Source organism: Aulonocara sp. 'chitande type north' Nkhata Bay, linkage group LG19 (assembly GCF_057382095.1).
Source record: "Aulonocara sp. 'chitande type north' Nkhata Bay isolate Kocher_YH1m ecotype deep benthic linkage group LG19, A_spYH_male_GT1.1, whole genome shotgun sequence".
In the NCBI taxonomy this organism is placed as follows: Eukaryota; Metazoa; Chordata; class Actinopteri; order Cichliformes; family Cichlidae; genus Aulonocara; species Aulonocara sp. 'chitande type north' Nkhata Bay.
Genome location: NC_141362.1, coordinates 18339155 through 18365455, shown reverse-complemented (window position 1 = coordinate 18365455; position 26301 = coordinate 18339155). Strand labels below are relative to the sequence as shown.

General features: G+C 41.6%; 1 protein-coding gene across 8 annotated transcripts in view; it reads left to right on the top strand.

Annotated features, from left to right (window-relative positions):
- daam2 (dishevelled associated activator of morphogenesis 2) overlaps window positions 1-26301 on the top strand; it is a 110729-nt gene that overhangs the window by 52689 nt on the left and 31739 nt on the right. For all 8 annotated transcript variants that reach the window (XM_086273718.1, XM_086273715.1, XM_086273717.1 and 5 more), the window contains exons 3-5: window positions 1427-1516; window positions 13988-14062; window positions 19321-19415. In XM_086273718.1, the coding sequence (XP_086129844.1) occupies window positions 1427-1516; window positions 13988-14062; window positions 19321-19415 (260 nt within the window). The remainder of the gene's footprint in view (window positions 1-1426; window positions 1517-13987; window positions 14063-19320; window positions 19416-26301) is intronic.

Sequence of the window (26301 nt, the reverse complement as noted above, 5' to 3'; positions counted from 1 at the left end):
AGCCTGTTTTGAAATGTTGGGATGTGTGCTGTGGTGAATGTTAAAAAAAAAAAGGAACGCAATAGTTTGCAAATCATTTGGAAGTTCTTGTTTGTTTTCTTCAAGAACATAAAATGTTGACACTGGGGGAAAAAAAATTGCTGCCATATTTTGGAAAGTATTTTTAAATGTGATACTAGAACAAAACAACAAGGCAATAAAGGCTAGAAATGTCTGTATTGCAAACCATCACATTTTATCACTACATCCGCAAATGCAATGTCAACCTCTAGCATGGAAGCTCACCTGAGGCTCGTTTCGGGCCTGAGCTCATTTGAGGTGGAGGCCAAGTGGAAAACTGTCCTCTAGTCTGACCAACCAGAATCTTAAATTCTATTTGACAGTCAAAGATGCTGAAGAGAAGCAGAGCCTTGTTATTAGCTTACAATTCAAAGTGTACATTATGATTGTATGGGGTGGGGGTGGGTGTTTATGCACATTGAATGAGTAACTTGTAAATGTGCGAAGGCACCATTAATGCTACATGGCTGCCCATCCAGGTGATGTGTTTTTCAGGGATGACATTGTGTATTTGAGACATTCTGGATTTCAGCAAGACCATACAAAACCTTCTGCTTGTATTCCAACATGCATGGCTTTAAAGGAGTTCGAGTTCTAAACTACTTGCAATCCATACTTGCTTGTAAAAAGTCTGGCTGTGATAAAAACTGTGATAAAAAGAAGCAGCTGAAATACTATGTCAAATTGAATGGGGGGAAATTTGGCTAAAGAACTTCAGCAAATAGTCTCCTCAGTTCCCACTCATAGGGTATTATTATAAGAAGATGTGATGACATGTAGTGGGAAGCATGCCACTGTCCCTGTTACTGAAATATATCAGTAGCATCAAATTCATTCCAGGGATATTTTATTCCAAGCATATTTGCACTGCACAAGACATAATGTGGATTGCACAACACTGGTCCCTACATTCTTCATTTCCAGTTAATACTTGTACAGCTGCTGTTATTGTGTATATATTTATTTATATTTCTTCATACATTCTTATATAGTTCTATATTGTGTATTTTGTTGTACAGTTATTTTATTTTCAACTTTAATTTATATATTTTATCTTATTCTTTCCCAGTTAAATTTACCCTTCATTCTAATTTGTGTTGTACAGTTATTTCATTTTTAACCTTAATTTATATTTTATTCCTTCCTAGTTAAATTTACCCTTTTTAATTTTTCATATTTATTTCCTATCTTATTCATAGCCTTTTCCTTTTTTGTTTTCTTTAGGTCACGAGCAGTTGTCCAAGCATTTCACTACATATTGTACTGTGTATGACTGTGTACGTGACAAATAAAATTTGAATTTGAATTTTGAATTCAAAACAAAAACAAACTTTTTTCCTTCTTTTTTTGTTGTTGTTTTTTGCAGGATGAGCTGGATTTGACAGACAAGAACCGGGAGGCCATGTTTGCTCTGCCCGATGAGAAGAAATGGCAGATCTACTGCAGCAAGAAGAAGGTGAGTTGGCCTCTGCCGTCCTTTTTCGTACATGGGCTCTGATCTTTGGCTGGCCCTATATTGACTGGCTGCCTGAACCCACAGTTTAGGGCTAAACTGTCAGCAGTGAATGTTATTGAAGGCAGCCTTTTAACAATTTTCAATCAGCTCAGCCACACAGGCCACCTCTTTTCCAGCTTCTCATTTCTGCATTGACGTAAACATATGGACATATTATGCCAGCTATAGATTGCACAATATTTTCTGCAGGTTGTGGTTACATGCCACAACCTTTTTAAGGCCCTAATTCTCTATACGCAAGCAAGCAATTTCCTCATGCTGCCTATGAATTGTCCTCATACCGTAGACCACAAGAAAAAAATGGTTAGCCCTCTCTTTCACCCCTTTCCCCTCGCCAAAACAACGCTCGTTTTCTTCATACCCTTTAGCGTGTCTCTCCACAACAACTCTGGTCTCACTTTGTGGTCACTGTGTTTTTTTTTTTGTTTTTTTTTTTTTCTTTGCTGATTTGTTTTGTTGGCCGAGCGTTTGGTGTTGGAAGCAGAACTAGACCACTCCTTCCACTTTCCTGAGCATGCAAGCTTGACTTTGCTGATGTGATATGCTCTGACAACCTTTTTTAAAAGGGGTAAACACACTGCTTTGTGTGTGTACGCGTGTGTGTGTCTGTGCGCACCTGCGTGCGTAAAAGTCTCTGCTTGTATTGAGTTACTAGGAAAAAGAAGAGTAGTGGAACTGTGGTGTGTTCAGAGGGATGTCAAGGCGAGGATGGAAACTGGAGCACCGCGACAGTTTACAATGAAATGAAATGAAATGCCAGTTAAATTAATAGCAGAAGAAGTTGTAATCTTTTTATTTTTGTTATTATTGTTAAACCCTTATAAAACGATATTAAAGTCTTTATTTATTCATCTATCTATAGATGGAAGAGGCATATACAATACATGTGTATGTGTTATCATTAGGTTTATTTTTGTGTTCACATTAGTAAGGGCCAGTCATGAACTAGATCTGTGGCGTCTGTCGCTTCGGTCCTGAAGGGTGATAATCGGGGAATAACCTGGTTTGCCCACATCATCAGTGTAATTCCCCCTTCTTATTTCATCCAGTTGAAGGACCGATGAGCTGATGCCATGGCAAAGCATCTGCCATCTGTCCGTTCTGTCACAGTTCACAATAAAACTTGCACACACTGATCCCCTAATGGGTCTTCATCCAAACTGTGCTCTTGGTCAAGGTTACATCTCTCTTTTTATGGGGACATTTCCATTTTTTTCACAAGAATCAATACTTCTACAGTATTGGTCAGATTTTACTGAAACTTCCACATAATTATCATCAGAAGAATAAAATCATGCTCATAAGTGTGTTCACTAAGCTGGGAAAGTATTAGATAAGAACATTTGAAAAAGTGATACAGAAAATGAGATGTACATATGATTCCTGGTACATGTGTATAAATTCAGAGTTGAGGGCCATCAAGAAGCCATTCTTAAGGAAAGGAAGCCAAACTACACAAGAACAAAATGAAAGCAGCAGGTTTGACAGAGTGCTAAATACAAATGTGAAATTTTTGGTTTGTCGGAGTACGGAGGATGTAAGGAGAGAGGTACCACAGTGAGTGTGTACAGCCATCTGTAAAACATGGTGGAGTCTGTGTCGTGGTTTGGGGCTGCATTTAAGTCAGTGGCATTTGAAATTTTTTCAAAACTGATGAGATTATGACAATCAGATTTTAAGCTTCATTTTTCAGCATGACGACGATTCCAAACACACTGCCAATGCAGTAAAAAGCATATCTGAATAGAAAAAACAAAGGATTAACACTATCGTTGCTCAACCGGGCTCCCCACAGCTCAGATCTCAAAGGTATTGGAACACTGTGGGATCATCTTGACAGAGAGCAGAACAAAAGGCAGCGGACATTCAATAAGCTTTGACTGTTCTTCAAGAACCTTGAAGAACTAGGAAAGGAAAGGAAACACCCAGTGACATATATTTAAAATGCCATCTGAGTAAAACTGTAAAGATATGGGTGGTAGAGATAGTACATGTAGATCTGAGACCTGCCTGTATTCTTATTTGGTAGATCTACAGCAGTTGCTGTGCTATGATATCATATAAGATCTCTGATATAACCTTAGTATGCTTTGCACTTTAAATACCCTGCGTAGTAAGGAAAGATTTGAATTTCTGGCAGAATGTGAACCCACATAAAAGTTTTCTAATCCTCCGTATCAGTTATTGAATATCTCACAGAATAGCCACAGACATTTATAAGGATTCACTGTACAGTTGTAGAAAGCAGTGGAAACAAAGTGTTGGCAGCAGCCTGGGCATATTGGAACTCAAATGGTTTGCACTGTGCGGGTTCAGATGTAGGATATATTAGTTTGTCATTCCTCCCCCATCTCTGCTAGTCAGAAATAATTTCCTTTGTGAAGCTAAGGTAAAAAAAAAAAAAGAAAGAAAAAAAGAAATCAGCTGTGTATCCAGGCCAGGAAACAGAGAGCAAAACCAGGGTAACACTGAACAGCGGAAAGCCGGAGGAAAATCCAAACAAACCCTTTATTCATGGATAGAGGCGGCATAATGGAGAATGAGGGGGAAAAAACAACTGGTGTGCAATATCAGAATAATGACGTGTGTGTGTGTGTGTGTGTGTGTGTTGCCCTCACATGCACGCAATCGCACAAACATGAACCACCATATAGGAAGGAAAAATTGCATGTTATTCAAACACAAGTACAACATACAGCGTTGCCCTCTGTTGCAGAGAATTACAGCATGACAGTGATTTAAACAGAGAGCAGAATTTCCCCTCAGTCTCCCCTCTGAGACAAACACTACTCCCCTTGTTTCCTCCGGCCAACTGTCGGATCCAGTTGTTGTGGTTAGATAACACTTGGAGGCAGCCACCGAGGGCACAACAGACTAACTTTGTTCACCTGCAAAACAAACCGGTTAACACATTTGCAGCAAACTGTAATTAACAGTTCCATTTTGGCGCAGTCTTTTACTTCAGCTGAAGAACTGAAAGCTTCTTTGTGGGACAACAAATACGACTACGGGTCTAATAACAACAACAGATAGCCATGGATCACTTTACTGGGATCTCCTGTACTACAGCTTTCTCATGCAGTTATCTAATTGGGCAATCATGCGGCAGCAGGGCAATGCCTGTAATCATGGAGATGCAAGTCAGGAGCTTCAGATAATTACTGTTATTGCCAAATATCAGAATGAGGAAAAACATAGTGTTGTGGATAAATTTGATCTCTCCTGATGGCAGAAGCTCAGCCTGGTATCAACCTCTTGGCCTGTAGTTCATCTAATGGCCACTCAAGGCTAGCTCCAAAAGTGAGTCACTCCTAGGCTGTAGGCATCATGGGTGGTGTGGCACTCGGTGCTATTTTGACATGAGAAAACACATTTTCTCAGCAGCAGTGTTGGAATTGATGGCCTTAACGTGACCCTGTGAAATAACATCATTGTTTGTTGGTAAATTTAGGGCTATTCATTTAAAGATAAACTCAGTTTGTTATCACAGATTTCATCATAAATGCTCCTGCTGTGTAAACAGAGAGCTGAACGAGATCATAAAACAGACAGCGCCAAACTTTTTATGGACTTGAACACTTGCGGTGAAATAATGAGATATATAAATAATGGAATTCAAAACATTATAGCGCAAAAATTTAGATTAATGCAACCTTAGTATTAATGTTAGGTGGTTAGGCACTTCTCCTGTAACAGGAACGTGCAAACTTTCATGAGCAGTGATCTAAGAGAATTGGACGTAATTATGGTCTAGTGAAGAGTTCATCAGGCTTTACACTGATATCTCTGCTTCTGATCTCAGCCACCCAGTTGGCCACAGCTGGAGGTGCTGGGCGTTTATTGGTGTGTTTATCTGCAAAACATGGAGAGAGGGATTTGTTTTTGGTGCTGAGTACAAGTGAAACAGAAATGGCATGTGTAAATCCTTGAATAAGAGTACTGCATTCCTTGCTTGTAGTCGGGTTTGTGTGTGTGTATGCTTGTTTTTGCAAGCCTGACTTGTATCCTGCAGCCCTCAGGTACAGAACACGATGTAATATCCAATAGCTCCTGATAAGTGTTCAGTGCTGGGAGCCAAACAGGGTCTCCTGACTCCTATTAGCGCTGCACTGACACACAAACACACACTCACTCATGCTGTTTTCAGCTCATGATCACACAACATGTCCCTTTATCCGGGAGAAAACTAACAAAAGTAGTTACAAAACTGCTTTTGTTAACAAAACTGCCCTAAATTTCAATTAAATTAGGCTTTTCTGTTTGTTCCCCCAAATCACCCAGCTGGACGGTGTGCTATGATCTCCTGAAATGGCTTTCCCGTCTGTCTCCAATTATTAGCCACATGTGTTGAATCCCCATCACTTAATGTGACCCCAGGCGAAGAATTCTGCTTACTCTTAACATTTGCTACCTGCAGAAGTGTTACATAATCTTTCAGAATTCAATATCCTGTCCATTTCCTGCCTCCTTAGGTGAGACTTTATATCGCGGCTTCCTCAGATAAATATTCACCTCAGACCTACCGGTTCACTGGAATGTCGAATGATCCTCTCTCATTCCACGGGCGGTAACATATTGTCGTGACAGCTGGAGGAGAAAATATGGAGAAAATATTGACTCAAATAATTGCTATGGATAGACATGTAGGCATTAAGAAACTGCCATTGTAGTTACTGGGCAGCCCATCGCTTATGTCCTCTACTGTACATTACAGGAGCTACATGGAAAAATTCAGTGCATGCACTTATTTAATAACACTTCCTGCACAACTTCTGCCCCCCGCCCCCCAAAAAAATTATGATGCACTAGATGAAATGGTGAAATAGAGATATAAATGTATATTTGATTCAGTGGATATGTCTTCGAAGCTTGACAACCCCCACCCACCCCCTGCAAAAAACCCAAAATGTTGCAAAGAAAAATGAATATGAGATGGAAACAGTTTGACATACTACTGAACACTTGAATCGACTGAGCTCGGCGAATTAACGTTTTTGCTGATGTTTTGTTGCAAAAAACACGTTTTGAAATCAGTCTTCTGCAGTGTGCTCCTTTTTGCTTATAAAGTTGTCTTTGAAAAAAGGGTATTTCACTCAGCACAGAGCTGCCTGCTGGTGCTGTCGGGATTTTGGATGGCTCATGAGAGTCCCCACATTATAGCCAGGGTCCCCCAGGGCCTCTCTGAGCAAATGGGAACAGAGTGTGAAGCGCCTCACAAGCAGGCCAATCGCCAGAGAAACTAGAGACCGCGTGGAAACATGTTAGCATGTCTCTGTGAGCCAATCTATAGATTCTGGCCCTGTCTCAGAACCAGAACAGTTGGACGGCATTTAAGTGAGTGACTGTGCCAAGATGGTTGCCAAAGCCAGGAGAAAATAGTTGGAAAATGTGAACATGCAAATGTGCTGTTGTCAGATGTGTGTTGGGCAAAACATGCGAACACGAGTGATGCTATCGGTTTGTCTTAGTTTGTAGCATGGTGCTATTTCTTTGTACCTTCCTCCCACACTCCTGCTTATCTTTAAAATTAAGAGCATTTGGTATAAGGTTGCCATTACACTTCAAAGTGCTTTGTTTTTAACTGTGGCCAATTTGAAATCTTAAAGACTGCTCGCTACATGACAGCAGGGAGGCTGAAATATGTAATTTCATCCTCTCTTTCAACAGGTGCCTCTGCAAACAGTACAGCCTGCCAAACAGACAGGGAAATAATCCTGAACGCTGGTTTTAGGCGGGTATTAGGGCCTTCAGAGAAACGATATATACCTCAACAGATGGTTGTAACAAGAGGAAAGATTTACAGATACATACCTGATACACTGTTGGGGATTCCTGTCCTGCTATGCTTCAACCTGGGGTGTAAATCATAGTTAGTGTCACCAGACGTGGGTAATGTGTAAGTGTGTAACTGCTGCAGCAGAGTGATGGAATTGACCTTGAACTGCTGTGACTGAGTACACAGCTGGAATGTTTTTACCAAGGAGGGGACCAGAAGATCACTTGCATACAAAGATGTGCACTTACTCTCAGGGATTTGGGGTCACTTAGGAATGTTGTTGTTGAAAGAAAAACATCAAACTTGCATGTTTTTTGGCTGGGGAGACCTAAAGGAAACCACTGCCGTCACAGGGAGAACATCTGGTTCAAATGCAGAACGTTCTCAATATGAGGGAACAGTGCTAATAAATCATTTTAATGACATATGTAGGTAGATGTAAATATTAAAAGTCCAGATGCATATTAGGCTCCCTTACATCATTAGAAAAGCTGAATTCTTTGCTTATCATCTCAAATTATATTACCTTAAAAGTCACGAGACTATTCTTTTTCTAAGAAATGAAACTATTCCTTTGCTTTGTTAACACAATGTGCACTACTCACTTTACAGAACAGCATAAACTGGCCCTTACTGATACAACAAAAAAGGCTAAGTGAACATTAGGAAAACCTAAAACTGCTTATCTATTTTTCTCCACACAATCATCTCTGGACTTTACAGAGGATGGTCCAAAGCAAAGTGAGTGACAGTCCTCGGGTCCTACTAACTGTACCAGCCTGGGTATTGTTAATAATCATGCCCATCCCTTTATGACCACGTCGTGCCCATCTTCTGATGGCTGCTTCCAGCAGGATAACAAGTCACAATGCTCATGTCATTTCAAATGGCTCACTAGACTGCAATTCAGTAGAGCACCGTTGGGATGTGGGGAAACAGGAAATTTATATCATGTTTGTGCAGCCAATGGAAAAAATCTTGGGGGAACGTTTTCAGTATCTTGTTGAATCGATATCATTAAGAATTACTGCAGTTCCGAAAGCAAAAAGGGAGTTTGACTTGGTACTAGTGTGATGTGTCTGTGAGATCAGTCAAGAATATTTAATTTGGGCTGGTCTATAGCTGAACCCTCAAAGATGCTCTATATGCCCAACAGTTTCCAGCTTTTTTAAAACAAAGCATAAGAGTAATTTTAACGTGTATTAAGCAAACTTGCATTAGTAAAGACAGCATGTCACTGGCGCCCATTAGTAATGCATCCTAAAATTGGGCTTATGGGAGTTTTACATAAACGATTTATGATGAATGACTTTATTAAACATTAACAGCAGGTTTGATGATATCTTGCTATATTTGTTTCAAAGCAAAGACATTTAAAAGTGACCCCAGACATTTGAGTAGTAGTGTAATGCAATAAGCACATTCATGCAAATGTTTACTCATGAAGACAAACACAATCTTCTCTTTCATATCCAGAGCCTGCTGTTCGCACCATTCAATGGTAATGAGCACTAATCTAGGAAGTCTGGCGTCTTATCACAAGGTTTTAAACAGTCATCAAGTGTGATTAACTTCCAGAATGATTTGATCAAGCAAGCAGAGCACAAGAACAAACTTACCATCACTTCACCTCTTAGAAATGTCGTGAAAGGGGCAGAAAATTGAGGAAGTGTGTGCACTGATATGACTAGACTGGCCGAAACAAACCTCATGCTGTCACTATTTTTCATTTGTCCAAAAACACGACGCAAATTATAGTACTTTACTTTAAGCTCATGAAACTGCCAAAGTAAATGTTACATTGGACCGTTTTTGAGGGTGTGTTGACGACTGTTATTCGGCTCGAGGGTCAGAAGGAGGCAGTTAAGTTGTTAATCTCAGCGTCAGGATCTGTCTGGCATCGCGTCCTGAATGTGTCAGCAGAACACTGGAAAACACAGTCTGAGTAGCACACTGAGTGCTATTGTTTTTGTTTTAGCCTAGCTTTAAATCCATGTTGGCAAAGAATGCTGGGGATCAGAAACAATGGTTATTATGAGGCCTGAAATCCACTTTAACCAAACTTAGACATAAGTATAGCTGCTAGAGCGTATGCGATTCATAAATAAGTGGAAATGCTGATTTTGCAGCTCTTTTTTATGCCCACATTTGAGCTTCAATTAGTTTCTGTAGATAATAAGAGGATTTTATATCTGGTGCTGGTCCCAGAAAAGAGTTTTTGTGGCTTAATCAACAGAAATGGGGCCACCATGCAAATATTGAAGCAGCATTTTAAATTATGGAGGGAATGGGTACTATAAAATATAGATTTTTTTTTTCACATCAGGAAGGAACACAGAGACAACTGACTGCTTTCTACTGCAAGAATTCCTTTGAAGTTAATAAAGTTAGACCGAAAACAGACAAAGCATTAACTTTTTTTTTTTTTTTAAATAGAATTTATTCTTAAACTGATTTACGGCCTTGTAAAGTTGTATTCTTTTGTATTGGATTTATGCAGGTTTAATACCTTCATGTGCAGAAAATCTGCCTATGTGAACCTCTCTAATGCAGTGTTTGACCCTGCATAAAAAATCATTAAAAACATTTTCCCTGAAATTTGCAGAAGAAGAAAAATTCTAATATCCATCCATCCATCCATCCATCCATCCATCCATCCATCCATCCATCGTCATCCGCTTTGTCCGGGGTCGGGTCGCGGGGGCAGCAGCCTAAGCAAAGAGGCCCAGACCTCCCTCTCCCCAGCCACCTCCTCCAGCTTGTCCGGGGGAATACCAAGGCGTTCCCAGGCCAGCCGAGAGATATAATCTCTCCAGCGTGTCCTGGGTCTGCCCCGGGGCCTCCTCCCGGTGGGACATGCCTGGAACACCTCACCCAGGAGGCGCCCAGGGGGCATCCTTGTCAGATGCCCGAACCACCTCAGCTGGCTCCTTTCGATGTGGAGCAGCAGCTGCTCTACTCTGAGCCCCTCCCGGATGGCCGAACTTCTCACCCTATCTCTAAGGGAGAGGCCAGCCACCCTTCGGAGGAAGCTCATTTCTGCCGCTTGTATCCGCGATCTCGTTCTTTCGGTCACTACCCACAGCTCGTGGCCATAGGTGAGGGTAGGGACGTAGATCGACCGGTAAATTGAGAGCTTCGCTTTTACACTCAGCTCCCTCTTCACCACGACGGACCGGTGCAGCGTCTGCATTACTGCAGCTGCAGCCCCAATCCGTCTGTCGATCTCCGGCTCCCTTCTCCCATCACTCGTGAACAAGACCCCGAGATACTTGAACTCCTCCACTTGGGGCAGGAACTCATCCCCGACCCGGAGTGGGCACTCCACCCTTTTCCGGCTGAGAACCATGGCCTCAGATTTGGAGGTGCTGATCCTCATTCCCGCTGCTTCACACTCGGCTGCGAACCGTTCCAGTGCGAGCTGGAGGCCTTCACCCGATGAAGCCAACAGAACCACATCATCTGCAAAAATCAGAGATGAGATTCTGAGGCCACCAAAGCGAAAGCCCTCCGCCACTTGGCTGCGCCTAGAAATCCTGTCCATAAAAATTATGAACAGAACCGGAGACAAAGGGCAGCCCTGGCGAAGCCCATCACCCACCGGGAACGAGTCCGACTTATTGCCGGCAATGCGAACCAAGCTCTTGCAACGGTTGTATAGGGATCGAATGGCCCGTAGCAATGGGCCAGACACCCCATATTCCCGCAACACCTCCCACAGGACACCCCGAGGGACACGGTCGAATGCCTTCTCCAAGTCCACAAAACACATGTAGACTGGTTGGGCAAACTCCCATGCACCCTCAAGTATCCTGGAGAGGATAAAGAGCTGATCCAGTGTTCCGCGACCAGGACGAAAACCGCATTGTTCCTCCTGTATCCGAGGTTCGACTAACGGACGAACTCTCCTTTCCAGCACCCTGGCATAGACTTTCCCAGGGAGGCTGAGGAGTGTGATCCCCCTGTAGTTGGAACACACCCTCCGGTCCCCTTTCTTAAAGATGGGGACCACCACCCCGGTCTGCCAGTCCACAGGTACTGCCCCTGATCTCCACGCAACATTGCAGAGGCGTGTCAACCAGGACAGCCCTACAACGTCCAGAGCCTTCAGGAACTCGGGGCGGACCTCATCAACACCAGGGGCTCTGCCACCAAGGAGTTGTTTAACTGCCTCAGTGACCTCGCCCCCGGAAATTGGCAGGTCATTCCCCTCATCCCCAGACTCTGCTTCCTCCTCGGAAGACGTGTCAGTGGGATTAAGGAGGTCCTTGAAGTATTCCTTCCACCGCCTGACAATTTTCTCAGTCGACGTCAGCAGCGCTCCGCCAGCACTATACACAGTGCAGGTAGAGCACCGCTTTCCCCTCCTGAGACGTCTGACGGTTTGCCAGAATCTCTTCGAGGCAGTCCGAAAGTCTTTTTCCATGGCCTCTCCGAACTCCTCCCACACCCGAGTTTTTGCTTCAGCCACTGCCCGAGCCGCATTCCGCTTGGCCTGTCGATACCTGTCGGCTGCCTCCGGAGTCCCACAGGCTAACCAAGCCCGATAGGACTCCTTCTTCAGCCTGGTGGCTCCCTTCACCTCTGGTGTCCACCATTTGGTTCGGGGATTACCACCACGGCAGGCACCCACCACCTTGCGGCCGCAGCTCAATGCAGCAGCTTCGGCAATGGAGATGCTGAACATGGTCCATTCGGACTCAATGTCCCCGGTCTCCCTCAGAATGCTGTTGAAGCTCTGCCGGAGGTGTGCGTTGAAGATCTCGCGGACTGGGGCCTCTGCTAGACGTTCCCAGCACACCCTCACTACGCGTTTAGGTGCACCAGGTCTGTCCAGCGTCCTCCCCCGCCACCTGATCCAACTCACCACCAGGTGGTGATCAGTTGACAGCTCAGCCCCTCTCTTTACCCGAGTGTCCAGAACATATGGTCACAGGTCTGCTGATACGATTACAAAATCGATCATCGACCTACGGCCTAGAGTGTCCTGGTGCCTAATTCTAATATTTATGTAGATATTTAAAATATACTTTAAGCTTTGGCAAAAACGTTATCATGCAAAGCTGTTCAAATTTGAGTTAATTCGGCACACTTTAACTTTCCAACTATTGTTGGCATACACACAGTAACAAAAACAACAATAATGCTCCACCAGTACACTAGGCTTAAGCTAAATAAGACCAGATGTGAATGAGGAACGTGGTCTCTGTACTCCCCCTTGTTTTGTTTGTTTGTGGCATCATGCATCCTCGAATTGGCCAGGACAAATTGATCTCAGGCAGAGCTATTTGAAAACAATTGTGCTGCACACTTCATTCCTCTGGGCAGTTCTTCTTTTGAATGAAGAATCTGAAATGTTGTGACCTAATTATTATAGACTGGCATGCCTGATCTATTTAGTCTTCATGTGGATGTTGACGTTTGTGGCCGAGGTAGAAAACAAAAGGGAGGGGCGGGCACAAACAGGAAACATATGGTCCAAAATAGAAAAGTCTGGTCCCCAGTGTGATGATGTCTTCTGTGGAAAAGACACATGATTGACAGAAGCAAAAATATTCACTCAGATTATTAGTATTATTTTTTTTAATATTTTCAAAAACTCATAATCTCATATCGCATACCCTACCCAAGAGGCTTTAGCTTGCCCACAGTTGCTGGGGATATGCAAGCCACTTTACAACCCACCTCCACCCCAGCAGTTTCTCTCTTAATTAATGCCATGTCTGTTGTGTTTAATGTCAGCTTTAGCTGCTTAGTTGGCAGCATTAATCAGTGGAAATAATATCTCACTACACAAAGTATCTGTCCTACTGATAATAACTTCCTTTCCTGACTGATGGAAAATAATATTGATATAATAGATGTGTTTCTTCACAATGCTTGGCTTAATAATCCAAATGTGGATCTAATAAATAAACTGAACTTTAAAACCAGCTGACTCTGGTTAAGTTTACTTCTGCACCCTAACTACCAGTATCAAGCTTTACTCATAGCTGTTTAGACTTGTTGCTGAATATGAGGCGTTTTCAGACGTTTTGTGCTAATTTAGCAGAGCCAACATGCTTAAATGAAATGCATTTGATTAGTGATTGTAACGTCTGTTCAGAAAATGATGGTTTGTGTTGGTAATTGTCATAACCAGTCATTACCATTAGTGAGTTGGCTGCTGCATTTCTAAACACCAGCTGCAATTGTCAAAGTAACAAAGGGTCTGTCTCCTATGGTAACTGGAAAGAAGATTTCAATTCAATTCAGATTTATTTATACGGCCTAAATCACAACATTTGCCTCAAGATGCTTTATATTGTAAAGTAAATAATAAATAAACAATAAATGGAAAAGTGCTTTTACATCGCAATATGATGCAAAGTGGAGGAATAAAATGCATAAAATATATTACCAAGCAACTACCATTAGCATACCGTCAATGCTTTGATAACCCAGGGTCTGCTGCCGGTGCTCAGGCCAGCTGACTGACATCTGAAATCTTGATAAAAGGAGCAAGAACCAACATGCTTAATTTTTGCTTCATAAAAAGAAATGGAATTTCTAACTGTGATCAGCATTTTAGCTTTGTGGGAAAGCGAATGTTTTTTGACTTGGTATTAAAGCACTTTCTTTGTGTCCATGTGCAGGAGCAAGAGGACCCCAACAAGCTGGCCACCAGCTGGCCCGACTACTACATCGACCGCATTAACTCCATGGCGGCTGTAAGTTAAACTGATTCTCCACTATTTTTAAAAAAGATAAGAGAAGACATATTCTGCTTTTGCTTAGTTTGCATCATATATGTACCAGGTACTCTCTTTAAACATCTGTCATAAAATGCCATAGAAATGGTTGTATGATGGTCATCTCAGGAATGCATATTACCCTAATAACTACCATTCAAGCATTGTGTTTGTGAGGGGCCAAATCTGCTTGCTTCCGACCACGCATGAAAAATATCAAGGGCCTATTAAGGGAACATAATAAGTCCCCTTTACAACAGCTTTAGGAGCATTGATGGTACTGAACTCTAGTTAATGCAGACCCCACAGAGGTCACTGTTCGCTCAGCCGTTCTCTCTTAGATATCTTGGCTGGCGTTTTATCATCTCCCTGCTGACTGCTTGTTATATTCACACGAGCACATTCCTTCGCTGTGACCCCAGCATTCACACACACTGCGATGACAAACAGGCCATTTCGGCGCTCAGCAGTTCAGTCAGTGGGAAATACTGTCAGACACATGGAGCAAAGCCAGGATGACAATATTCGTTAGTTCTAGACCGTGTGTCTGCCAATAAAAACGGTGTGATACCATCGCAGAGTTCGCTTCTGCTGTGATCCCCATGTCGCTTTAGACAGAAGTGTTGTTATATGATGTTGTATTATATCAAACCGACTGGTTCGTGCCAGCAGCCTCTCACCCCGAGTCCTTCTGTGAACGACAAGCTGCCTCCCAAATGTTTTGAGATCTTAAAACATGACATTTTAAGCGAGTCTCTTGAAAGGTGACACATAAGCACAAAATGTAGAGACTAGCCAAACCGTCCGACATGTTTGCATTCATAAATCTTTCCAGTGTGAGGTAGAACAAACGGTTGAACCTTAGCATACCATAAACACCGAGCTGAAACGTAACGGCATTTAATATCTGTTTATTGCCCTGCAGTTTGTCGAGCGTAGCTGTCGTCGGTTGCAATTTTTGCAGCTGTTTTTGTTTACTGCCTCCACTCCAGAGATGAGAACTGCTTCTGAACAGCACACTGCTACCTGAGCTGAGCGTAGAGGTCTGGAGAAACGATTTTTCAGTCTCTTTAAGGCTCAGACGCTTGACAGCACGCACACACACTCACACAAACCGTATTTTAAGTAGAGCAGGGAGAAAGTGCTGATTTGTGAGTTGCCAAGAATTTGAAATCCACCAGGGCTGTAGTGGAGCCACTGTGCTATTAGGTGTCAGACGCTCTGTCAGAGTTATGTTTCAGATGTTCTTTTCCTGTTTTTCCTGCAAAACACGGTGATTTTAAAAAGTCTACTGTACAGTACCAGAGGTTTTAAAAAGTTGACATCTATTGAAAATGCGGCCGCCCTTGCTTGAGACTTTTACAAAAAATGTGTCTGGAATAATATCAGGGAGAAACCTGGTTTCAAGCACAGTAGCGTCAGCTAATATTACATCAGTGGGTGACATGCATGAAAAAGATTTTACAACTTGTAGCAGTCTCCTTTTTGCACAAGCAGACCTACTTTAAGCTCCATTATTCACCGACTGATTTCCTCCCCTTCCTCTCCAACTGCATTTGGTCCACCACGGAGCTCCAAACGATCTTCAACATCATTTTAAAATTTGGAGGCACTCCACTCCTACCCCGTGACCTCATGTTTTGGCTCCGGCGCGATCTCACCGGGGTCGGCCCCTACACAGTAGCTGAGTTATTGGATGATCTCATTTTGCCGCCCGGAGAGATTACTGTACAACCGGCATCTTGATGTTCATTCATAAAATTGTGTCAGAGCCCTGAGGTTGTTCGTGGGCCACCGCGTGATAACTCAAACGCCCTTGTGACTCTGACAGGAATTTCTGTAGCCCCGCTGTGCCCGAGTTGTATGCAGAGCTTCAGATCTCCCAGCTGGATCGTTTTTTCTGCAGAAATAAAGAAAAAGGAAAATGCATGAAGGTCTCAAACTTCTGGAAGTAATCACAAGACTGATTGATGGGATGAGATGAACTTTGATATGAACTGAGGTTCTGTGCTTTTTAGCAGGTTGATTAGGTGACACATTTTACAATGTACAGGATTAATTGTATTGCAAATAAACTGCATCGTGTTTTCATAATGTTTCGATTGGAAGCAGTATATCTTTGGAGCCATTCAGAATGATCTGTTAGCTAAATCTCTTTTATTACATTTATTTCTGGATATGATTTCATTAAGTTATTTTTTAATTAGTGTCCTCTGACCTGTAGTGCTATTTTCCAAATACTGTATTAATGTGAGTTGCTCAGTTTTAGAGATCTTTTTTACAAAACAGTCTAGCTCTGAAAAGCGGAGCCAAAGCAGAAGTATTTTAAACTTGCATGCTTTCTAGTGACCAGCAGGGGGGGGGGCTATTCTAGTCCGCTTTCAAAGAAGCGTATGAGAAAATGACCCTGCTGCTCGCATTGCCGGTGACTACGGCAAATGCTTACACGATGAGTTTATGGTCTCAGTTGCTAGTTCCAAGTCTGAATATGTTTATTTTATAAATTATGGTTCTGTTTACATCAAATACAATGATAAAGTTTGGGATTAGGTGACTGACAAGTTGCTACCATATGAGCGTGCAGTGTCCCTGACATCTGATGTTAGGTATTAAAAGAAAAACAGTCACTTCACTGCTTAAATGCAGGCTATGATAAATTACGAGAAATTTTTTTTTAGTCTGACGAGATATGAAACATAAACATATACGTTTACTTTTAATGCAACTTGACGTAAGCCTTCCAAATATCTTCTGATGGTGGAAGATACGATGGCAGCTGGATTTCACTAAATTATTTTGTTTTAGTTAACAAAATTTAGTTTGTCTTGGTTTAGATTAAACTCATCCCTTCTTTTTTTTCCTTTTCTTTTCTTTTTCTTGGTTGATGCGTCAATGATCCACATGGCCCACATTAAGACTTCGATTAGTAGCATTCATCTTTGTTAACGACGCTCTTATGACTAGCTTAAAGGCATAGTTCTGGCTGGGGGGAGGGCATTTCCCATCATAAGGATTTAGGGAAGTACCGTCTGCTGGTTTACCAACTGGCTCTAATGATATCCTTATGTGCATGTTGGCCACAGGTACGGGTGAGCTTACTAATAGCAGATGTAGGAAGGAGCCATTTGGCTAGACTCACTGACACGGTGAACTGGCTCACAGCACGACCCAATCATTCACTCAGCCCAACACTTGTTGTGTCCAACTTCCCATTGACTATGAACACGCTCATTTAGAGCAACAGGAGCCAGAGCGTTTGGCACAGGGCTCCTGAACCATCTGTACTTGAGGCTAAGTCGACACGATGGATGTTTTGAGTGTACCGTTTCTATATTAAACACTCTCGCACACTGGACAGATCTGAGCTCTTGTTGGAAAATCAAACATTGGGTCAGGATTCAGTTAGATATGTCATGGTAGCTAGTTGGCAGTCTATAAAATAATTCTACAAACGGCGGGTGGGGGGTTGTGTGTTACTTTTTAAAGGGACAGTGCACCCCCAAATCAAATTTACCTATTCTTCCTCCGGTCTTTTATTTTTGCCTTGGTCTAAGTTGCCCAATGGCATTTGTCTATGACTCCTCAAAGCAACAAAAAGCTGCCTTAGTAGAACCAAACAACAGTGTCTCTTTCCAAGGTCCACAAACCTTGTTATACTGCGCTTTTAAACGCTTTCACACACACTCACACATCTGGGACGATTTGAGGTTAAGCACTTGAGCAAGCACCACTTGCAGACTGCAGGGGCTGGGTATTGAACCATCAAGCTAACTTTTAGGTTGATGGTTTTATTTGTTTTGTTTTTTTTTGTAGTGGCTTGATCATCACAAGACAAGACTTATTTAGAAATGAATGAGCGAGCTGTACCAAAATTTTAAGGTTTAAAGTTTGAAAGCAATCGCAAACAAGTATCTTTTGAGGGAAATGAATGGGCAGCACTGTGACTGGCTGAAACATGCACTGTTTGGCCTCGGTGCCTCGGGGGGGGGGGGTAATTCTTCCAAAAATACAAGCATTTTGTAGGCTTGTAAAGAAAGATTTAGAGTCATTTCTGCTCTTCAATACTTAAGAAAATTAAACTCTCACAGACTGTGGCAAAATGTAACAAATTGCAAAATGCCTGGCTACGCCTTCATTAAAATCTCTGTAACTTTGCTGTGTTTCACTTCAGCAGCATCAGTCTTTGTACAGATAATGTCAATATGTTGATTCATGATGTTGTGGAGTTTATTGTGTACCGCAGGATATGTCCAAAGGTTTTATATGCTATAAAATACAGGAAAAAGAACAGAAATTAGGCAAGGAAAAAAAATTGTATTTTTCTATTTTCCATCCTCAGCTGCTTTGACAAACTAGCATCTGCTGTAATATTTACAACGCTGATGAAGTCTCACAAGTGTTAGCTTTATTTTGATACCAGGATTGTTTATACAGAGTTTGTAATTGCAGAGAAATACTTAATTCATTTTGGGCAGGAACCTCAGAATAGGTGCTTGAGTTCAAGGCAACTGGACTTCATTTTTAGGTTCTTGAAGAAGCCCTACATATTTAACCTCTCGTGGGGTTGTCACCTTAGACCAACTTCATCATCCACATCATCTTTTAGAACCAAAGAAGCCTTTTGCATGAGAAGTAAAATGTCTTAAAAACCTCAGAAAGAAATGTAGCTGCCTTCAGCTCAAGGACATAAGATCAGCCATTTGTTTTGTTGATTGGCTCTTTGCATTCAAGGTTGGGAGAACCACATCCTTAAGAATTTGAGTTGTTTAAGTCCATATTTCTCTGTTGTAATGTCTCATGTCAGGTAACATACAAGTCATGGTGTATTTCTTGCAGAAAACATATGCACAATGGTAATTGAGAGTGAAATCTCGTGCAGTGTTCCCAAAATTGCCATGTGGTTGCGTGCATTTGGTCTGTATCAACAGCCTACATAAATTAGCTTGTTGGACGAGAGATTCGACTGAACCACAAAAACCAAACAACCCCAATCAGTTGATGTTGTTTGTCTTCAGTTTTTGGTTTGTGTGAAATTGATTTTAAATTTTATTCTGAGCGGCATTAAAAAAGTCTTAAACCCAACTTTCCTCGGGCTGTAGGAGCCCTGCTCTAATTAAAAATGGAAAGTACCAAATTACTACCAGCAGGTAACATTCTCACTTGATGTAGAGTTGGAATTGAACTCTATGAATCTGTTATTTGTCCAGTGAAATCTCCATTTCTCTTCTTATCTGCAGATGCAGACTTTGTTTGCCTTTGACGAGGAGGAAATGGAAATGAGGAACAAGGTGGTGGAAGATCTGAAGACGGCACTTCGGACTCAGCCGATGAGGTGAGTGAAACTTAACTCTTCCATGTGACCTTCCCTTGGGCTGCACACAGCGCTGAGCTCTTTGCTCCATTCCTACAATTTAACTTGTTGAGGTTATACCACACACCGTAATCTGATTTAATAATGGATCTCGTGCTGCAGCGCAGTCTGTCTCTTGTCATGCTAAATGAGCCTATTCTTTACTTCAAACTGAAAAGTGATTAATTAAAGAAATTTTCAGTCGTCCACATTTACGCTGTGGTCATTAGCGGCTTTTGGCCTCACTCGTCACCACAAAGAAATATTCAAGGACACTGGGCATCCCCCCAACACAAACCGCCTACGTCTCCCAGTCGGCACCTCCTTTGGAGCTGTCCATCAGCCCGTGCCATTCTTATGAAGCAGTGGTCTGCCCCAAAATGGGGGGTGTTGAGTGTTCTCAAGGACGGCTATAAAATGACAGGCCTCATGTGCAGAGTGACAAAAACTCAGGGCAGCTCTCACGTCTGGGTCGCGTCTGGGTTGTGTGGGTGTATTTGTAGGCCAAGTGTGTGTGGTTGTGTTTGCTCCATGTGCTGACATGTGGGGATCCAAAACAGAACAAAGCTGGTGAGAAGCAGACTCAGAGGTCTAGACAGAAGACAGGAAATCGTTTGAAACTTTCTGTTTTAGACTTTCTGGCCTTGAATGTGAATCTTTATTGGAATATTATAAGGATACCAGAAATTATTGTCAGTTCCAATAGCAGTGAAATCCCACTACTGATGATATCATGCCTCAATAAAACAAGTCAGTCCAATTTAACTTTAACAGATCTAGACCTCTGACTTTGAGCTGCTTAGATAAGTCTAATGTCTATTTTCTGTCTGATATAATCCTAATTATGAGGCACAGATGGAACAGTGGAGCTATGCTGGTAAGCTGGCACCAAATCAAGATAAACGGGGTTTACAAAGAATGATTTAATCTATGGTATTTCCTTATTAGTTAATGTAAGTTGACAGATAGCAGCTGAACAGGTAAAACATTACAACTAACTGTTTTATCATTTGCAGTTTTAATTTTGTATTTAAAAGAAATCTTCTGCTTAAGTCAGATGGGTTCTAAACATTTTTTTTCTTGTTTATCGTCATTAACATATAGCCTAATCAGTATTTATGTGCAAACAAACAAACTAAATGCAAGTCTCAAAGAGTCACTGTAGCTGAATATGGTGTTTTTAACATAATGTAAAAACAAAAACACAGTAACATTAAAAATATATTTATAAAATGGACAACAACATGCTATATTTAAGTAATTAGTGGAATTTGCAGGTACTGGCAAAATTCTGGTAATAAAAATCACTGAGGTTTGAACGTGTGATATGATGATTGAAATAATTTGTTGGCAACTAAACAGGACAAATATATTTGTTGTGCTGCTGAATGAACAAATACAGATATATAGTAAACACTCTGTGACTTCTAACTCTTACTTACTGACCACACAAAAAAGAAAGTAATATGAATACAAAGGTGCGCTCGAAGGTTCTGGATAAGTAAGGATTTATAATATATTTAAGGTCAGAGTTGCACTTTTTTTCAAAGCTAATTAAATAAGATCAGCCCTGTTCATGTGGTAGACATCCTAAGCTGTATGTAGCTGACAGGGATGGGCTTTGAGTGTGCTCATTAAAGCTGATTTACAGCCTAAACCTGCTCTGATGATCTCACACTCATCCCACATGGGGACTACCGATGCTCTCTGTGTGCTCAGTGAAACTGAACTTTGAACACAGTTTCAGACACTGATAACCAGGAAAGAAAATCCTAATTAGTGGAAAAACTTCTTGCTGAGCTATATGTACTTTATGCCATTACCTGCTGTTGCGGCAAACAACATATCTGAATATATCGTCACAGTTTTCCTCCTTTGACATATTCAGGGTAGTAGGAATACTTATCCAAGTCTGAGGTAACAGGATTTGCACATTTGTGAAAATGCCATTTTAGTGCCTTGGGCTAATTTATTGAAGAAATTTTAAAGGGTTAGATGATGCAGTGCATTATGAAAGGAGTAGGTTTTCAGGAGGGGTTTGCACAGTTCATACTGCATTTGCAGTACATGATGAAAAAAATGTTGTAATTGTAGCAGGAAAGCAGGACGACTACTTGTAAACTTAAATTTACTTCAACATAAGCATCACTTTGGTGAGATGGCTATCTAGTCTCACAAACACTTGATAACGTTTACCCAGTGTTTATTTGGGAAGTACAGTTAATCTTCTGCAATTTTACTACCATAGTTTCTCTAAAGGCCAAATCCCAAAGTATTTGGCACTTGCAGAGCAACTCAATCCTTGAGAGGCCAAGTTAGGTTGTCATCTCTCTGCCATCATTACCACACTGTTGGTGCTGAGTTATTCCAGGTCTAAACTGACCCCCTGCTGGGCCTAATCATCAGGGAGGGTTTTTTGTACTGTTACGATGTTTTTAGAAACGAGCTACAACTAGCTAATGAATGTCATTAGCTTGGTGTTACCGTAAACTGTTTTTTACACACATAAAGCAGCCTGAAAGAATTAGAACAACAAAGTAGAAAAAAGAAGACCAGGTAAATGTTATGACTTGACACTTTAATTTGCTCAGTCCACTTTTCCATGATAGCGGTAGCCTAAATGATTCCCTGCTTGCTCCCTTTCTCCTATGCTAGGCAACTGTTGTGACTTTGCCACATAGTATGTTACATAAAATAAATGTAGATTTTTTTAAATACATATATTCAAGTGACACCCCACCTGATACCCCAGTGCAGTTCCACGTTCTCCTGTTTTTATTTTACCTAATTTATAGTTTAAGGCTTTTTTTTTATATGTCTCTTTTTCTCTATTCATTTCCTCGTAGTGTTGTATTCACTTATTTTACCTCATCAAAGGTGACTTTGCCAACACTATTCAGAGTCCACCTGCTCCCATGCTGTTCACAGAGTGAGTTATTGCTCATTAGCACGCAGATGTTTTAAAGTAGTGGAACAGCGATGCGGGCAGCAGGTGTGTTGCACAGAATATGGGTGTTCAGGGAAATGTCCAGCCAAGCGTGGGCTTTGTGATGAACGGGCAGTTAAAGCGAAATGATGACTTTGTGCTTTGCTGTCTGGGATACATAAAGCAGAGCCTCACCTGCGCTGTGTGTCATTTCCTTGTCCCGTCGTGAATGTATAGAGTTTTTACGGCCTCATCTTGTGAGACACGGTGGTGTCTGTGCGTATTCGGCTTTGACTCATGCCCAGCTTTGGATGCCTGCCTGAAACTGCCTTGCTCCCTCCCTCCTTCACTTTGGAGAGGCAGCTGGGCCTGGTTGTGAAGAGGTGCCCTTGTTGCTACTCATGCTGCTCTGCAGGGCCACGGGACCCAAACACATTGTAGACATGCAGGGTGCCAGACAGAGCACATCATCAGTAGGCCACCCACTTTCACTCACAGGCTGTTTTGCTGGTGACATGTTTCAATCAAGTGTTTGTTTGTGTGTGTGAACGTTATTTTAAGATTTGCACATTCTTTCTTCCTGACATTGCTACTTCAAGAGGACAGAATAATCTGGAAGGATCTTTTTGATCCTGGTTGATTTGGCTGTAGTTTCAGTTCCTGGAACAACAAACATGGATTTAATACTACAGGCCACAGAATTTGAGAGCAACAAAACAAACTGTTGTCGTTTTAATAATGAACTCAGCCTAAACGCAGCCGTAATCTGATTTCACAGTCTGGAAATACATCAGCTCGTCTGCTCACTTCAGGCTCTTGGGGCACCAGACAATTTGTCGGGGTCTCTGTTGCAGCCAGCAGGTATCCATGCCAACATTTCTGGCTTTTGCACCAGTCATTGTTTACCAAGACAGATAATTTGAAAATGCCAGTAATCACTTAACTCATCATTAGACAATAGTTGATCACTATCCAGTGCATTTCAGAAAATACCATCCCTGCTTTGCTCTTCATGCAAACTGATTTTCTACAAGAAAATGCAATGCAGAAATCTTCTGCTGCTTAAAATCTTTGGTCTCTTGCCTACAGATCACAGAGTTCAGTGGATGGAGTTTATTAAATGGGTAAGAAGTTGGTGTAGACTCTATCTCTTGTTTGTCTCTTGTTCCTGAAAGAGATCAAACTGATCTGCTGTCTTAAATTTTATAGATGATCAATAATGACCAGTAGTGGTAAACTCATTAACCAATATGTTGTGTAGCTACAGAACAAGGAAGTATATTTTTTGGATGAAAGCTACTAGAGACACACTAGCTGATTATAAGATACAAATATATGTAAATAACCCAAGGTTTCTGGGATCAAAGTGCTGGAAATAGAGGAAGTATGAGATGATGGTCTAGTAGTTGTGGTTGCTAGAGCATGGTGAGGTTTGTGGCTTTTGCTAGACGTCGTTCTAGATCTCATTAAGCACCAATTTCCGTTGGACAACATGCACTTAAATAAATTCCTAAATGTGAATTTTGGACTTGTTTAATTCCACAAAACCTAATCTATCAAACTAGTGGAAAGATGAGACCCAAAATCTAAAAGAAAAAACGACCCATGCATAAGTTTGTCCATGCCTTAAAATGTCAAAGGCTTAGTGTTTATTAAACTGAAGTTGGTAGGCTGGTGCAAGAAAAATGAAATCACTCAATAACAGAACAGTTGGACTGTATCGATGCCTCCCTGTAAGAGGAGACCACAGGCGAAATATTCTTTCCCCTGTGAGTGATGCTGCACTTAATTTGCCATTTACCAGAAACCTTTTTTTGATGGTTGGAAACTAATTTAATGGCCCAGATGTCTTCATTCAAATATAAATGTGATTATTTCTAAGCAGCCATAAAAAAGGAGGCATTTTGAAAATGATTTCTTCCCCTCGAGTTAGCAGCTTATCACGCGTCCATGCCGGTAGTTATTGTTTTGTTTACCAGCTGTCAAATGGAGCTTGAAGCATCACACTGCGGTTGTGTATTTACTCACGTAAAGCTGAATCTCAACTCAAGTGGGCATGTGAGGGTAGACAGGCAAACACAAACTGCTGCAGCTATGTAGTTAAATGAAATATACACATTCTGGTGTGCATTTCCAGTTAGCGTCCAAATATTTGAATGTTTACTTGTGGTATTTTAACTATGCAGTTGGATATACTTTCATAATCACTGTTGATTTGTTGAGTCATCTGCACATCTGCACTGATGTTTATGTTCATGTTGATGAGCGTGCTTTGCGCTTCTAAGACGTGACCCTCCTCCATCATTGTCATTTCCGTTGCGACATAACTGCACGAGGACAGGAAACTGAGTTATCGTGGAGGTCACTGAGGCCATTCTGGCCCACAATGCATTGCACTCCCAGGCTCATGTCAGCAGAGCACTGTAGTGCTTCCCAAGGCGGCTCTCTGTGGACATTGTTTCTGCAAATCTGTTCCAGCAAGAATATTTACTTGAGTCGACTGCAGCCTTTCACCCTGCTCTTGTGTCAACAGCTCTTTGGATGTTTCGCTGCCATCACATACAAATATTATCCTTCAAAACATTTTGTCGACAGATCTCTCAAAGGTTCCGCTCAACAGAGGGTGAACTTTATATCTGTTTTCACATATTACCAAATACATTAGTGGGGGAGTAGAGTCTCACACCTTCAAAGAGTCTCAGATGGAGTGTTTGCTTCTCTTAGAGCGCTGATTTCTCTCCCTTTGGTACTTAGTAGTTCAACAGGAAATGGAAAGAAACGAGTGATGGCCAGGTGGACCATGCAGGCAGGTTTGAACAGATGGAGAGTGGGGAAAAAGTGGAGTTGAGCACAGGGGTTATACTTCACTTTCACTTTAATCCCAAACGGCAACCTCATGGGTTAAAGCCAAAATGAAAAGACAAGAACTGAACACGTTTCTGCTCTTAGTGCCTATTTTTAATATAGTTATGGTTTGCTGTCCGGTTAAATGTACAAGCAAACCATGCAAGAAGTCTGTACTCTAGTTTTGGTAAGTGAAATTTTAGTATTTTATGTCCATGAAAAAGAAAAAGTAGTTGAGATCATCTTTTTTGCAAGCAGAAACCACATCCTCAATTAGATTTGACAGCATTTTTTGTAAGATAATAGCAGATGGAATCAGCATGGATGTGAGGCTAGGGTCTGGGAAATGCCTCAGTGAGGACTGGTGGCAGCTCATGGGCTGGGCCGATCCCCATGTACTAAAAAGGGGCGTGAGGGAGGGCAAGTGAGTCACGAAAATGAGAACAAGTCTTCTACAGTGCAGGAAAGCATACATTACTGGAGAACCAGAAGAGGAGTGTATGAGGTATGGTCCCAGTCCTGAAATTGAGATAAATTATCTTTAATACTTATACTTTATAGTTAATTTCCATTAGGTTTCCATTGAATTACCCTCTTTTGACCTACAAATACAAAGCTAATGTCTGTTAAAGAGAAACACAACTAATTTTACTTTTAGAAACCTGTTTGTAAGTATTGTATAAAACCTTTCTTTCCCCTGGGCAATGCTGGGTCTAGTCCATTAAATTACCCCACATGATGCCATTTGAGACATCATCATTAGTTGGGAAATAAAGGCTTCAACTCTGTGGGTGAATTAGAAAAAAAGTGATCTTATCTGATCGCCCTCGAACACTGCTGTGGTGTGGTCACATGATTTGTACTTCATATGAATTGAGTGTAAGGAGACAGTTGCCTTTTCTCACATGTGGCATAAAGCAGGAGATAGTCAGGTACATTTTCGCAACTGGAAATACTCCTGCTTCATGTAGGCTTGCTGTGGTGCCCTGGTAGATTTAGCAGGAGGTGAGACACATGAACTCAGTCATACACTAAAAATCTTTGAACAGATCAGAAACATCACACTGACTTTGTACAAGGAATCTTTGATCTGTATAA